The following is a 16,963-nucleotide window of genomic DNA, read 5'->3' as shown; positions in this document are numbered from 1 at the left end:
TGTCACTCTCTTCCTTTTTGTAACTCAGAACACTCAATTGAGTTCCTAGTTCCAACGTTGAATGAAAAGTAGCCTCGTCTGGAAATGAAAAGCCGGAGTTCTAGTCCAAGTCCTACCTGATAGGCAAGTCCTGCAGGCAAGTGACTTAGTTATTTCTTGGGTCTCAGTGTTTCCACCTTGAAAATGGGGAACAGCCTGTCTGCCTATCTCCCAGGGTGGTTCGGGGGGCTCACATGAGATGAGCTGTGCAGCTCTACTGCACAGAGGCCATGAGTCGTCACTGAAGCGTCGCCAACAGAGCACACTGGGAGTTACGGGAGAGAATACCATCTGCTAGATTCAAAGCGAGGTTCGGCCAGAGACTTAAAGAACACTAACTACACTCAAAGGTTTAGAAAAAGAGAGCATTCTAAAATAAAAGTGTAAATAGTTATTGAAACTACAAAACAATCACAAACTCAACACAGAGGCCAGAGACTGACATAGCGATACTGTGATGGGCTGTTCTTTTATTTTTCCCTGTTCTCTTTTCTAGCATAGACAAAGATATTTTTAAAGAAAGACTTCCAAATGGATTTTTTTAAAAGTCAGAGTTCAGAACTAAAGAACTACCTACCTAAACAAACAATTCACAAAGGGATAAAACATTTTAGGAAGGAACTCCTCCAGGCATTGGTCCTGAACCCCTCCTTCTCACCCCACCCCCTCACCTAACTCCATAACATCTCAGCGGACCCCAGCGCTGGCCTCTTCTGGGCCCCAGGGTTCTCAAACAAGTCATAAACCTGGCCAGACTCCCTTCTGACTTTAAGGGCATCTATCCCAGCTGATGAAATCCAAAACACCTCCTTTAATGTGTACTATGTGTTTCCTTGGGAAAGCAATACTCTGAGCAAGATATGAATAAACAAAATTTTGTGGCTATTTGCTAAATGCCACCAGACTTAATATACCCATCAAGTGATGATTTAATATGTCCATAATGGGAATTGAGAAGCCCCTGGATACATATTTTGTTTCAAGTTTCAATAAAACTGTGCATTAATGACAATGATTTGATAGTCATCAAAAAGGTATAAAATGTAGGATAATGTTACAGTAGATTTTTGTCCTTTTCTTCCTTGGGGAGCTGAGGTGGGCAGGGAGACCTTTACTTTCAGCGTCTGATATCTTCACAGAGGGGAGCAGACTTCCACCTAAGAGAGTTAATTTGAGGGAATACCTCAGTCCTTTTTTCCCACAGGATCTCATTATGACTTGTGGGTCCTAGGCACTTTTGCATCATGGCACAAAAAAATGTACTCGATTTTACTACTCTGTTGGTCTAAAGAGGAATGTAATCCAGGTTGGATTTTATTCTGATTTTTAAAGATACTGAAATGTTTCATGGACTCTTAAAACCACTGTGGGCCTTGGATACTTTGCCACTGGAAGCTCAGCCCTGTCATTCCATCTTTCTCTCGTCTGATTAACGAAGAGAGTCGAACCAGCAGTCACTGGCTGCATTTTCCCATGGGATAGGTAGGATTTGCGGCCCTGTTTGGACTCCCTCTTGGCACTGCTTGCCCACGAGAGTGTTATCCTCCGCCGCCTGGTCCCAGGCTTAAAGGGCCCTAGGGCAGGGCTGCCTGTAGGAGAGGCTTCTTCCTGAACCATTCTGATGGGACCATGTGGGTGAGTTTAGTTAGAGGCAGGTCGGTGGGGAAGTTTAGAGTTAGAGCTCCTTTCTGATCCAGTTGTACTATTATTAACCCCCCAGTGGAACTTTATTGACACCTAGTATCTATATTCCACTGCTTAGGACCCAGAGGGTGGGTATTGACCCCCACCCCTGAACCCCAACATTCTGCAATGTGAGAAAGAGCTGTTCCTGCTCTGAGAAAGCGAGTACAATTTTATAATTTTGAAGGGGAAATATCTACAACCCAAACAGATTAAGAATTACCTTAAGTTGCTCATTGGATCGCCTTTTTTAAGAGGAAGGAGGTATGCTACAATTAAACTATAATGACTTAGGAATGAAAAATATTTATTTATTATTGACTGGACATGCATTATACAGACAGAATGGCACATGAAAGTGAGTAAGAAGGTCAATGTACATACTTGGCTTTCTGCTAGAAGGTTCCCATTGGATTCCAAGGTTTTGAGCCAGGCTCTGCGATAATACTTGTGCCACTGCCATTGGAAGACCATACTGTTTTTCAGAGTTGAAAGTGTGTGGGAGACATTTGAGAGAGTGCACAAAGCTAGTTATTATTTCTTAATCATCACCACATACCATCTCAGTCCCCTAAGTAGAGCCTCACAGCATCAAAAAGATGTCATATGCTCCTTATCGCTTCTTCCTTGCAACTGGGCCCAAGAAGCAGAAAGCCTCTCTCCCTATGTGGCATCTCTCAGAACGTGATGCTCTCACATGGAAACATAAAATACAAGCCATAAAAGGCTATGCCCTGATTCAGCTCATATCAAACCAAGAATAAATTCAACTTACTACAAATATGCCAAGAGAGGTCTCGACTGAATGATGGCTATTGGGATTAGCTGATATATTCTGGCATTGATCAGGGTTTAGATATAGCTGGTTCAGCTTTTTGGGTGCTGGTGCCAACTGGTGTAAGGATTTCCTCGATATAAATAAAGGTACAGGAATCCAAACAATGAGACTAAGGAAATATGTGTTTCAATGAATTCTACAGAGATATAGGTAGAAGGCATAAAGATGAAAAATTTACATAGGGAGAAAACAAAGATACTGATTAAACAGAATCATAAACTCTTTGATTTAACATGCATAGGAGAGCATTATAGCTTAAAGTTATCAGGAAAGGAGTAATACGTTTATAAAAACTTATCCATAGAGATGAAAAAAAAATCTCCGGACCAATCTTTGGCATGCATTTGCCTGATAAACATGAAAAGCCACCATTATGAAATGAAGCAATACCTCTTTTCTAACACCAAAGACCACTTTGGGTTCCACTTACTAATATAAATCACTCATGTCTTATTCCTATGTCATTGTCAGTTTAAACAAGCCTGAGAGGGATGGAAACTAGGCCACAGGGAAGAAAGAGGTCAGATGCAAAGATAAAGCTCTAAGAAAATTGATCAAATTTACCTCATTCACACCAACTCCCCTTGTGCGAGAACAGACACCTCCAAAGTAACTCAGACTGCTTCTCTTATAGTGGAATGTCATACGCCTAAAGAAAAGGGAAGGAAACCAACGTAGTGACCATCATATAAACTCTCCCAAGACCCACCTACTCACTCTTCTACACTGAACACCCCAAACTCATTCTTCCTCAAGAAATCAAAAATTGCAATTTAAATACCTTTAGATTTATTTTGTCGTAAATACCTTTAAATTTATGTTGTGTGAAGCAATCTCAGTGGAGCAAACATTAATCGAGCACCTACTAAGCACTGGCTGATTATTATAAATTATTATAAATTTATAAATTATTATACATTGCTGATTATAGACTGAGAGAAAAGGAAGTAAAGAGCAAAGGTGAGAGGCAAGGAGGGAGGAATCTTGTTGGTCTAATTCCAGGACAGAACCTTGGAGGACTGTCTGAAAACAGCTTTGCCATGAGTGGAGAAGGAAGCCACCAATTACATCGAAAGACAGTGTGGCCATCCTTTTCCTCAATGATAAAATCTCAATTTTATTCAATGGTTCACCTCAAAGGACTGTTTCCTGGCCTCTCTTGCAACCCTCTCTATGTGTGGCATGTGACTAAGAGCCAGGAAATGAATATGTGCAAGCTTTCAAGAAATCTGCTTGAAGGGAGCTAACTCAGCCGGAAGGAGGGCTCTTTGGTACTCCTCCCTGCCTGTACGCCTGGTGCCTGTAGTAAAGGCTGGTGCACCAGCAGCCGTCTTGAATCAGAGTTGACCTGGAGGATGTAAAGTGTGAAAGTAAGAACGTGCTCTGAAGGTAAATCTTATGACCATGGAACCAACATCCCAGCACCGGGCAACTTACCTCCCTGCTACTTATAAAACCAGAGAGAGGAATCAATTCAAGATCAATACACTGACATATAACTTAACGGATACAATAAAGGGGTAAAGATAAATGTCAACCCAAAGACCGCAAGTACATACGAGATGAGGTGCACAGCATCGGCGTGCTGTTTGATACGCTGCCGATATTTGGAGAACTCATGGAGCATCTGCACAGGGTTGGTGGTGATCTCAATATGATCCTTCTCGGTCCAGGTCTCTACAGCCACCAGGACAACCCTGGTATTGAGCTGCTCCTTGTAAATCTGAGGGTATACAACAGGACAGGTGCAGGAGGAAAACACTGGGTCAAACATGCACAATCAGTGATTCAGAATCAGTGGAAGGACAGGAGGGGAGGTGAGAGGAGAACATGAGGCCACAATTAGCTCATCATAAAGAATCGTCTTTCCTTTCTCATTTCCAAGAACAAAAAGAAAGAAAGAAAGAAAAATCACACAATTCAGTGTCTCCTACAAGACTATTTTAATCCCAAATCAGCACATGTATTGGCCAGGCATCTCACTAGGGGATGGACAGTAGCGATGTCGCAACTCTAAAGTCTGGACATAAACTGAAAACAGAGTTCAGTGAAATCACTCTCCGAAAGAGTGGCTGGAGCCTGACCTACTAGCTCTGAGTAAGTACAGCGACCAGTCAGTCCTGCAGTATAGAAACAGATCACTAAACCCTCGGACAAGCGCAACACGGCTGGCTTGTCCTTGGAGGCCCTGTGCCATGACATGTAAAAGAACACTGGGAGGGAATCCTAGATCTGGGCCAAAAGAAGGAAAAGCAGATTCATATCACCCACTTCCCCCTCATCATAGGGTGGCCTCACTCCCAATATTTAAACTGTATCTTTCTGCTCTCTTTCTCTACTTTTGGCCCAGGAGCTAAACAATTCACACAATTAAGCAATTTCAAACCCAGCTGTCATTTTGTCCTATTTTCAAGCTAATGAAGAAAATAATAGATGATCTTTGAACACACTGAAGAAAAGGAATATCATCATGCCTAAATCAACCCGAAGCTGTAATGATTTTACAATAAGCGAGTTAAATGTAATCTCTTTTAAAACTTCATTGGCCAGCTTCAGAACCTTATATGATAACCCAAAACAAAAATTCTGCTTTGCAAGATGTGGTTCTAGTCAATCATGGGACAATGACCAACACAGAGATGCCACCAAGTCAACAGCTTTGGCAACCTCTCTTGTCCATATTCACTTATAGTTCTCCTCAGAGAAGACTGCTGCCAAGAGCTGAAATTACAGATTAATAAACCAGGTGTAAACTGGCTTTCGGAGTTTCAATCCTAACTCTACATGGTACACTCTGCCCATTCACCTTGGGTCACGCCTTTCCTCAGCTGTGCCTACACGTACGATATGGTGTGAGTATTTGCGTGATGAAAGGTTTGGGGACTGTTTCGAAGGCAGTCCTTTGGAGGAAATAAGTATCATTTGGACCGTTGGCAATTCATAAAAAGGTTTTTTTTTTCCCCAGTTAAGAGGGAACATACCATAAATATCAGATAAAAATAGATTTAACCGAAGAAAATAGCACTTTACATTAGAAAACAAAGTAGTATGCTATATTAAATCTATGACTAGCCAAACTGAACTATTTTTTGGAACATAACAAATAATATTCACATCTATGTAATTCTACCTAAATCAGGAAAAAGGAAGAAAATCTTGACCATTATTCTCTGTAAGTTACAAAATGAGAGGGAAAAAATATTAATATGAACGATTTATAGAGCTAGAAGTCTCTTTAAGGAGATATATATCCTACTGTGTCAAATTAATTTTATTTGGGGGACTGCACTTCATTCTGTCATCTTGAAATAAAATCTGAAGCATTCACTCCTAAGAAAATAAATCTGAGTTCTTAAAAAAAAAAAACAAAAAAAACAACATACTCTACCTCAATCAATTAGCTCTCCTGCAATATATTTAAGACAATAAGCTCAACTGGTCATCATTAACAAAGTCTCAATTGCCAAGTGTAATTTATACTCTTTTCAGCAGTTAATTTTTTTTAGTGTTTTTGTCCTTCTAGGCTGGGTGACAAAGAGGTCTAGACATCACTTCCAAGCAACACGAATGCATCCTTGGGATACCGAGAATGACCCAACTGCCCCCAGAAACTCTGATAACTCTACTCTTCGTGAAGCAGACCACCCTATAATTTCTTAGCCGATGAGCTTAAGGATAGCGTTTTTACTTGTGCCCAAGAAAGCATTAAAGTAAAAAGTAAACAAATAGAAATATAAACCATTCCATCTTGGAAAAATAGGTTCAAGAAAACTGAGATACTTACAGAATCCACAAGGTTGACCACGGACTTTGCAAAGTTATTGGTGTGTGCATGAGAAGAGCGATACTTCTTATACTGGGGGGGAAAGGATAAACCAGTCAGTGCCAAATCATAATTTAATGGTAAATTTCAAACTTCAGTAAAAGCAGACACTTCATAGCAATAGTACAAATGGGGATTAAAAATAGACAATTCTGCTTGTACCATGTTGGATATGGTGGTATTTTTTGATTTCTCTATTAGGCAGCAAATGCCATCTAAAACACCTGTACCAGTTCTAAGTACGGAGAGAACCTGTAGAAATCTGTGTGAGAAGCTTTACACCCGAGAAATGAGTTGTTCATTCAGTCTTCATGTCTACAAATGCAACCTTCTTGTGTTCATCTCAACAACCTTTACAGCTTACGAAGGGCTTAGCCAAGAAATTTAGTCCCAACTGGATACCCTTCTCCCTTTAAACTCAAGACCAGACACAGATCAAGAAAATTTATTAGGCAGCACTTTAGATACTGGCCATGATATAGAATGTATTTTTTAAAAAGATTTTATTTATTTATTTGACAGAGAGAAAGAGCACAAGCAGGGGAAGAGGCAGGCAGAGGGAGAGGGAGGAGCAGACTCCCTGCTGAGAAGGGAGCCCGATGTGGGGCTTGATCCCAGCACCCTGGGATCATGACCTGAGCCGAAGGCAAACGTTTAACCAACCAAACCACCCAGGCGCCCCTAGAATGCATTTTTAAAATACATTTTAGTATATTCTCTCAGAAGAATGCCTCCTTCAAATGAAGCCTTTGGCTTTTGATGGTTCCAAGTCAGAACAAAGGAGGGACAAAAAGTAAAAGTGAAGTGCATGAATAGTTTAAGATTGTTCATGGTTATTTATGATTATTTAAGAAAATAAATAAAAACAAATTAATCGAATAATTCCATAACAACATCTGGAGGCTATAGTTTTAGCAAAGAATACTGCACAGTATGTCTCTCAGAGGACATTTGAAAACGAAGTCTACCAACAGGGGCATCACTCCCTCTACTGAGGAAAAAGGAAAACATGCAAAACTACTAAATCAGATTTGCACCATAAATCTTTAAAATCTACCTTTAATCATTATTACTAAAATAACTCATCTCTCATAAAGATTAAAAATGGTTCTATGCTGGAAATCCATGAAATTCTTTTTTTTTTCTCCTCTGCCCACTTTCACACTATATATTTGTGTGAAATATATTTCATTCTCTCTCTACCCCTGGTACTATGTTTCATTTCATTCTCTCTCTACCCCTGGTACTATGTTTTTTAAAACAAAGAATATATGTCTTCATGCTTACATACCTGATATTTATAATACTTTATACTGACAACCCATGACAAATGTGCAATACCGTGTTATTGGTAGCATTCACTAATTAATCACTATTTACATTTTTTTTAAGATTTTATTTATTTATTTGACAGAGAGAGAGACAGCCAGCGAGAGAGGGAACACAAGCAGGGGGAGTGGGAGAGGAAGAAGCAGGCTCCTAGCGGAGAAGCCTGATGTGGGGCTCGATCCCAGAATGCTGGTATCACGCCCTGAGCCGAAGGCAGACGCTTAACGACTGCGCCACCCAGGCACCCCATCACTATTTACATTTATGACACTGGCTATGGTGTGAATGTCTGTATCCCCCCAAATTCATATGTTGACATCCTAACTCCCAAAATAATGGTATTAGGAGGTGGGGCCTTTGGGAGATGCTTTGGACATGAGGTGGAACCCTAATGAATGGGATTCGTGCCTCAAAGGAAGCTTCAGACAGCTCCCTTGCACCAGAGGACGTGGGGACAGAGCAAGGTGCTGCCTATGAATCGGGAAGCAGGTCCTCACCACCTGCTGACACCATGATCTTGGGCTTCTCAGCCCCTAGAACGGTGAGAAGTAAATTGTGCTATTCATAAGCCCCCCAGTCTGCAGTGTTCTGTTATAGCGGCCTGAATGGACTTGGACTCAGAACAGACTCAGACTTGATGCTACTGCTGCCGCCGTGCACCATCCTCTGACCCAAACGGTCTCCAGGTGTTCTTTTAAAGTAAACATCAGTCTGTGCATGTAACTGGGCCATCACGTCATATTGATGTACGGATCTTAAGGCACTTTAACAGGGTTTTCGAACCTAGCACAAAGAAGTTGCTGTGAATAGCCAAGCATTTTAAATTGTCCAGCAAATTCCACACGCTAAAAAATTTCAAAGATATTTTTTAAAGTAAAAGCAAAAGTCTCAACATCAAGCCCCTTTGGGGTGATGAAAATGTTAAAAGCCTCAACATGAAGCAGCACACATTACAAAAAGAAAGGAAAAACATTAACTGACACTTATTCTAAGGCAGTGGTGTTCTATACCTACGACAATTAACTTTATTTTGCTTCTAAACATTAATTTGTCCATTTTGGAGACTTCGTAGTATAATGATCATGGGAAAATATGACATGCAAGTTAAAAAATTAATAAAATGAGGTCTTTTTTGATGTTGTGATTTTTTCACTTATTTCATATTTGTAATTTCCACGTCTCTGATTTCCTTTATGGAAAGCTCCCCTGCTGTGGGGTAAGTGAATTAGAGAGGGTCAAGCATGGAAGCAAGAGTCCAGGTAAAAGATAATGAAGGTTGGACATCTGCAGAGAGAAGCGCGTGGACGCACTGTGAAGGTAGGGGGCCCAGAACTTGCTGGTGTACAGGATGTGGAAGGGGAGGAAAGAGAAGAATAAAAGATGACTCCCAGGTCCTGAACTTGAATAGCTGGGGGCATAGTGGTGCCGTTTAAAATAATGAGAAAGACTAGGCGAAGAGAAGCTTAGGACTAAGGAATCAAGAGTTCTGATTTAGAAATGTTAGAGATGCCTATTTGACATTGAAGTCGGTGTGCAAGTACAGTTGGATACACAAGTACGGACTCAAGAGACTAGAGGCATAAAGTAGAGAGCGATGAATTTAAAGTCATGATATATTTTTTTAAGACTTTATTTATTTATTTTGAGGGGGAGGGGCAGAGGCTGAGGGAGAGAGGGAGAATCTCTAGCAGACTCGCCGCTGAGCTCGGAGCCCAAAGTGGGGCTCAATCTCACAACCCTGAGATCATGACCAGAGCTGAAACCAAGAGTTGGACACTTAACTGAGACACCCAGGCACCCCTAAAGTCATGGTATTATTTAAAGATTGAAACTGGAATTGTTCACTTTGACAAGAGTTATAGAGAGAAAAGAAGACCCAAAACCAAGCAATGAGCACTCCCATAATCCTAGAGGCCAGATGCAAAAGACGAGGAAGGAAGGGCCAGTGAGGCGGGAGAGCTGTAGTGTCAACAGAAGCCAAAAGATGGAGAAAATGTGTCACATAGGAGGGTGTAATCCACCGTGTCCCCTGCTGCTGAGAGAGCACGAAAGAGGACATCTAGCAGTACCCACGAGATTTGTTCACTTGAAGTTCCACTTAATTGAGCAGGCAGGATTTACCAGGATCTATGAGTTTCTCCTACAACAAATATTTGCTCCTTACAACTCTATGAGGTGGGGTTTATTAAGCCATTTTAGAAATGTGGACAGTGAGGTTGAGAGAGGACAAAGAACTTATCCAAGGTCACACAGTTGGAATTCAGTGCCTATTTTGGGTTGAGATAGGAGATAAACTTTTTCAGTTAACAACTCTGATAAAATAGTTTATGTATATTCCCAAGAAATCACAGTTCTTGATGAGAACTCATAATTTGTTAATGTGTCTACAAAGTATAGTGGTTTTTAAATACGGTTCCAATTGAGGTTTAAATTTAAAAATATTTGAGGTATAACACACTTGCATTCGGACTTATACGTGTGGATACAGCAAAAATGTAAGCAAAACATTCTTCATGCACTTTAAAATATTTCAACCAATTTTCTATTAGAATAAGGCTTTTCATATTTCTGTTTAGCTCAAGGGGCTCAGAGAAATGTTTGCAGACCCTTATCAAGGCTATAATTGGCTCCCAAATTAGGTTCCACCAGCCAGCTACCAAGATGCTTTCTACAAAATTGAGGGATTTTCCTTTCCTAATTGAAAGCCACTGATAATATGATGCTTGTTCAAAATAAGGTGTTTGCCTTTTTTCAGGAAGCCAATATTAGGTTACTCTGAATTAAAGAGATTAGCCTGAATGTGAATGTAGGCAAAATGTTTCTATTTCCTGCATGAATGAGAAATAATTTTGCATACAAAGAAAAATGTACAATCTCCATTTATGATAAAACTTACTTTCACATTCTGTGATGACTGAAAATAATTTACATTTAAAGTGCCAAATTTATTTCTCCTTCCTGAACAATTATAATATTTAAAGAAATTTGCTTTTTGAAAAAAATTAAAATTAGAGCTTGATTTTCAATCTGAGGGTGACAGTTATTCAAACAACTGTGTTGCCTCATCTAGCACAAAGATTGAATGATGAATCATTTCAAGGATGATCATTCTAAAACCCAGTAGTAAATCTACAGGTATTAAAAAAAACAGATGTTAATTATTCTAGTACAGTTTCACTTTCAAAATGTGAATTTCGGGACTCTGATCCATGTTCCGATTTACTACTTCTTTGTGGCAATCAAATTCAAAAACAATCTTCATTTTCCTCATTTCATATAAAGAAAGCACACCTTAAAAAAACTTTTTCCTCACCTCTCAAAAGAAAAAAAATCCTTATAAAATGACACACTTATGTGGGAGTAGGATGTAACCTGGTCAAAGCAAAAAGAATATTTTGTCCTATTATCCCAGATATAATATTTATTTAAATAGTAGAAATCACCTTGGGTAATTGCTTTCTACTTTAGGTATCATTACTACTCAAAAATAAAGCTTTCTTTTTATTTCATTTCTTACTATGTATTTCTTCCAAGTTTATCAGCAAAAATTACAGTTCTTTTATTCTAGTTTCAAAGGTAGATAATAATAATAAAATAATCACCAAGGTTTACCATTAACAAACTTGGTAGCATAAAGAAGATAACTTTATCACAGAATATATGGTATAATGTGCAAAAAATTTCCATATATGAAAATCATATTTTAAATGGGAGGGTGTTATTTTATATTTATAAGATAAAGACAAGATTATTTAAATGTTTCCATTTAATAGGCTTAAAAAATCAATTCAAAGTATAAAATATTTTTTTATTTTTTATTTTTTTTAATTTTTTTTTTTAAAGATTTTATTTATTTATTTGACAGAGATAGAGACAGCCAGCGAGAGAGGGAACACAAGCAGGGGGAGTGGGAGAGGAAGAAGCAGGCTCATAGCGGAGCAGCCTGATGTGGGGCTCGATCCCGTAACACCAGGATCACGCCCTGAGCCGAAGGCAGACGCTTAACCACTGTGCCACCCAGGCGCCCCTAAAGTATAAAATATTTTTTTAAAAAGTATTGTTTCCTATTTATACGGTTACTGATACCTACTCTGATTGGTGGCTTTATGTACCTTCCTACTAGAGCATGGGTGAACAGGAGATGGGGAATACAAGTCATGGGTTGGAGAAGTGTTCTATTCATTCCCAGCTCTCTGTGAATGTCCTTTGTGAATTTAAAGGCATTGCACATATCATCATTATTCCTTCCAGTACCATAAAAGTATTTGCATAATGGATATTAGAAAAAGTGGAAGTGTCTAACGCCATAGTTTCACAACATGTCACAATGCTAAGGGCTGAGAAGTAGCTACCAAAAAATCTCAATGTCCCAATCAACAAAAATAGTTCAGATGAAAAATTATCTTGGGATTTCAAGCAAATTAATGTCCTTCTGAAACTCTTAGTTTAGCCTTCATTATCTAAAATGGCTGCCTACACATTTGGTTTTCCTTCCAACCAGAGAGGACCTCTCCTCTGCTTCTTCTAACATATATCAAGCAATATATTTCAAAGGTACTGGTAAATAAAATGAATGTGCAGATATAATTAACAGGTATTCCACTGAATAATACTCAACATAACTGAACCAGTACTTGGCAATTAACAGAAAATGTCTGCTAATGTAGAGAGTCAAATAAAAGTTATAAATAAATTAAGTCATCATATTTTTAAATTTATGGTTTCAATGCCTTTTCTTGAGCAGGGTCTACTAATTAGAATTTCATACTGACATTTTATCCTATGGTCTACTAATCTAATTTGGTCTCCTAAAAGCAAAACAAGCACTTAATGATATATGCAAAGCGATCTGAATTTCTGTTGCAATCTTTTACAAGTTTTTCACCCATACTTGACTTATAAGTATTTCTTAAAAGATTCTTATCTTTCCAGAAATATAACTCAGTTTTCATAAAAACAACTACTCTTTGTCTTAGTTTATACAATTTCTTAAATTAAATTATATAGTTACAACAAGAAGTACAACTAGCCTACACAGTCTGGGAAATGTGGCAATGGGGTGCTGGAGCCAGTTCCCAACAGTTTGCAAGAGCCAACTGGATGCAACTTTTCCCAGCTCCTCATTAGTGACCTCACTTCGTAGCTTGAAATCAGCCATGATGGGAGTAATTACACCACAGGTATCAGCAAACGTTATAAATCAAGGCTTTTTTTTTTTCCCCAGAGAGCTAGATGTTAAACATTTAAGCATACCCCAAGTGTTGGTTATACTAGCAAAAGAGCCTACTGGACAAGACTGTTTAGAAAGCTCTAGGGTTCAGCCAACCTGTTTTACAAGGGAAATGATTAAGTAAAACATGGTTAAGAAAGTTTCTACTCAGGCACCTGGGTGGCTCAGTCGTTTAAGCATCTGCCTTCAGCTCCAGTCATAATCCCGGCATGCTGGGATCCAGGCCCGTAGGGCTCCCTGCTCAGCGGGGAGCCTGTTTCTCCCTCGTCCTCTGCCCCTCTCCCTGGCTTGTGCTCACTTTCTCTCTCTCAAATAAATAAATGAAACCTTTAAAAAAAGAAAGTTTCTATTCTATTTTCAAGAACGGCCAATGGAGGCAATAATTATTTTTCATGTCTCTTAAATGTTATTGAGATGACACATTAAATCACACTTTACTTTGACATAAGTAACACAATATTACTCATCTTTCCAAAATTTAAAGATAAATCATCCAAGATCATCTCTTTGGATATGCCTTTATTACACATCCTTACTTCCTATAATTATATCTGCCACAAGTCATAATAATTAGTAAGAAAAATATAATGTCCTCAGAACAAAGACATGGAATAAAATTAGAAAGTAGTGGCCAATGCTAAGTGAAATAAGTCAAGCAGAGAAAGACAACTATCATATGATTTCTCTCATCTATGGAACATAAGAACTAGGATGATCGGTAGGGGAAGAAAGGGATAAAGAAAGGGGCGGTAATCAGAAGGGGGAATGAAACATGAGAGACTATGGACTATGAGAAACAAACTGAGGACCTCAGAGGGGAGAGGGGTGGGGGAATGGGATAGACCGGTGATGGGTAGTAAGGAGGGCACGTACTGCATGGTGCACTGGGTGTTATACGCAACTAATGAATCATCGAACTTTACATCGCAAACCGGGGATGTACTGTATGGTGACTAACATAATATAATAAAAAATCATTAAAAAGAAAAGTAGTGGCCAAATACACAAATGAAGAAAAGTAGAGAATAAGAATTTTAAATGACGGTATGTAAAAGATGTCAAACAAATAGTTAAATCCATTCATTATAACCACTAAATATTCATTTATTTATTAGAGTTGTGAAAATTCTATAAAACCTAGTATTTCCAAATACCATGAAGTAAATCAAGTCATTCAATAGTTCCAAAGAAATAAAGCCTCTAAATATATTGGCCCTAATAAGTAACAAATAATGATTCAATATAAAGTGAAATGTATTCTTTCTTAAGCAAAGCTGCCAGGTCTAAAACTCACTGATTCTTTATATTCTTACCGTTTTGTGATCATTAACAATCATAAGTTCCAAATATTTCATTTCTTCAAACACACCGCGAGATGGCTGTGGAAAATGAAAACATAGAATGGTAGTGAACAGATCTCTGATGTTGACTATTAACTTGTAGATTGACTTTGAATTTCAAAAGAACTCTTTGCTGCCTACTTTATAAACACCCTGGAATAAACTTGGTCAACAAAATCGAAGACAGTGACTGTAAAGCGTGGATAAACATTCAAGTATTCAGAAAAAAACTGTATTTCATTATCATTGAAATACTCATCAAGATAGAGAAAAGTCTGTGTTATTTTTTTTAAAGATTTTTTTATTTTTAAGTAATCTCTACTCCCAACACGGGGCTCGAACTCACGACTCCAAGATCAAGAGTCGCACGCTCCACCAACTGAGCCAGCCAGGTGCCCCCAGCCCATGTTATTTTTTATATGATTTTCATATGTAAAAATATTCTAGAGAAAAATGTACAGTGTAATTCTGCTAAAATAAATAAATCTCAATTTCTTTAGCATTAAAATGTGATAAAAAAGATTCTTATCTACTTAAAACTTCAAAGGAAATCTACTTAAAACTCATTTAATAAGACTAGCATGGTACATGTGAACAGCTGTCAATATAGTCAAAAGAAACATTAACTCACTGGAGTGAAATTTTAATAATAATGTACTAACCATACAACTTCTCAAAGGAACAAACATTGACAATTACTATTTTCTAAATGCTTCTAAATTTTGACTATTCCTAGGTAATTTTAAGAGCAAGTGCTAAGCATTTTAATTATCATTTGGACTTTCTTTTTGAAAGAAAGTTGAAAAACAACAATGATGACTCTTTTTTCTTTATGTACAAGGTCATTGATCAGTTTATATTTGATAGGGGTGGACTGTAGTGAAATGTCAGTAGCCTATATAAAACCTATTATTACCAACCACATCTTCAAGAGTAAGAAAAAAAATCTCTAAGTAAAAAAACAAAATTTGTATCCATAATCACCGTAATATGAAGACAGGCTCATAAAAGTGAGGATGATTTAACCTGTAACTAAGTTTCTGATGACTGGTGGTCTAATTTTTTCACAAAAAAAAAATACATTCAGCAAAACATTATCTAAAATCTGCAATTTTCAGTATAATTACTCATTAAGTTATCTAGTAAATTACCATGTAATCTATATGCTGTGGAATTAATTCTCGGTTACATAGCATTCACCATGTAATTACGAAACAGTCCCCATCATTACGGCTTTCTAATCTATTATGAAAAAGACTAGGAACATAATTTCAGTTACAAAACTCCTATACATTTATCAATACATGGGAGCTATACTACAGTTGTTGATTATATAATTACATGATTGTTATTTAGTAACTGTCGTGATACTAATGGTCAAATAGATCCTCAAGAAAACATATCCAGCTTCAAATATTAGTACACAGAGCTTTCAATTTGAAAGAACTACAAATAGGCAGTATTAGCCAACATTTCAAAACCTAACACTTCCCCTTACTTTTTTGGTGAACAAAAATGCTTCATATGTTATATAAGCCATATAAAAAAGTCTGCTGTACTTTTAATAGAAAAAAAATGTCCTGTAATTTTCATAAGAAAATGCTTTGAAAATGAAGCTAAAACGATGCATTCCTTATATGCCATCAGGGTCCATAAGACACTGTAACCAGTTTATATCAAACAGAAAAAGCTGAATAAAAAGCAATCTTCTTGTAGGACTCAAACCATAGGAGGAGTGTGGTTTGTTGGTTTTGTTTGTGAGAAGATGTTGCACAAATCTAAAGTGTTTTACATACACTCAGGTACTATGTGATTTCAGGCACACAATTTAACTGAGTGAAGTGGCCCCATCTAGGGTTCAATGCCACACTCACATTCGCTGCTCTCTTCCTCCTTCTTTTCAACCATTGTAATTCAGACAGAAAGGGCCACTGGCCACTGCTTTCCCCACCTGTGTAAAAGAAAAAGAAATACAAAAATTTATACTTGACTGCAGTTCAATGGGAGTGTGTTTTTAAAACATGTGACAGTATCAAAACTAAAGCAGGAAGAAATAGAAAATCTGAACAGACCAATTACTAGCATTAAAATTTAATCAGAAATCAAAAAACTCCTCCAAAATAAAAGTCTAGGAGCAGATGGCTTCACAGGCTAATTCTACCAAACATTTAAAGAAGAGGTAACACCTATTCTTCTCAAACTACTGCTACTACAAAAAAAATAATAGAATCGGGAGGAAAACTTCCAAATTCATCCCATAAGGCCAGTATCAACCTGATACCAAAATCAAATAAAGCCACCACAACAAGAGAACTACAGGCCAATATTCCCGATGAATACAGATGCAAAAATCCTCAACAAAATGTTAGCAAACTGAATCCAACAATACATTTAAAAAAAATCATACACCACAATCAAGGGGGATTTCTTTCCAGGACACCAGTATGGTTCAATATTCACAAAACAATCAATATGATATATCACATCAATAAGAGAGAAGATAAAAACCACATGATCACTTCAATGGTGCAGAAAAAGCATTAGACAAAGTACAACATCCACTCATGATAAAAGCCCTCAACAAAGTAAGTTTAGAAGGAACACACTTCAACATAATAAAAGCCTTATATGAAAAACCCACAGCCAACATCATACTCAAGAGGAAAACACTGAGAACTTCT

General features: G+C 37.8%; 1 protein-coding gene across 2 annotated transcripts in view; it reads right to left on the bottom strand.

Moving 5' to 3' along the window:
- Positions 1-16,963, bottom strand: part of ADAM23 (ADAM metallopeptidase domain 23) — a 251,687-nt gene that overhangs the window by 46,942 nt on the left and 187,782 nt on the right. For both annotated transcript variants that reach the window (XM_087862985.1, XM_045806585.2), the window contains 6 exons: positions 16,157-16,233; positions 14,256-14,321; positions 6,345-6,416; positions 4,120-4,283; positions 3,125-3,209; positions 2,107-2,197 (listed from right to left, as the gene is read on the bottom strand). In XM_087862985.1, the coding sequence (XP_087719111.1) occupies positions 2,107-2,197; positions 3,125-3,209; positions 4,120-4,283; positions 6,345-6,416; positions 14,256-14,321; positions 16,157-16,233 (555 nt within the window). The remainder of the gene's footprint in view (positions 1-2,106; positions 2,198-3,124; positions 3,210-4,119; positions 4,284-6,344; positions 6,417-14,255; positions 14,322-16,156; positions 16,234-16,963) is intronic.

The sequence above is a fragment of the Ursus americanus genome, chromosome 1 (genome assembly GCF_024610735.1).
Source record: "Ursus americanus isolate L20-20 chromosome 1, mUrsAme1.1.p, whole genome shotgun sequence".
NCBI classification, from domain to species: Eukaryota; Metazoa; Chordata; class Mammalia; order Carnivora; family Ursidae; genus Ursus; species Ursus americanus.
Note: the sequence above shows the minus strand (reverse complement) of the source record. Positions and strands in the feature narration are given on the sequence as shown.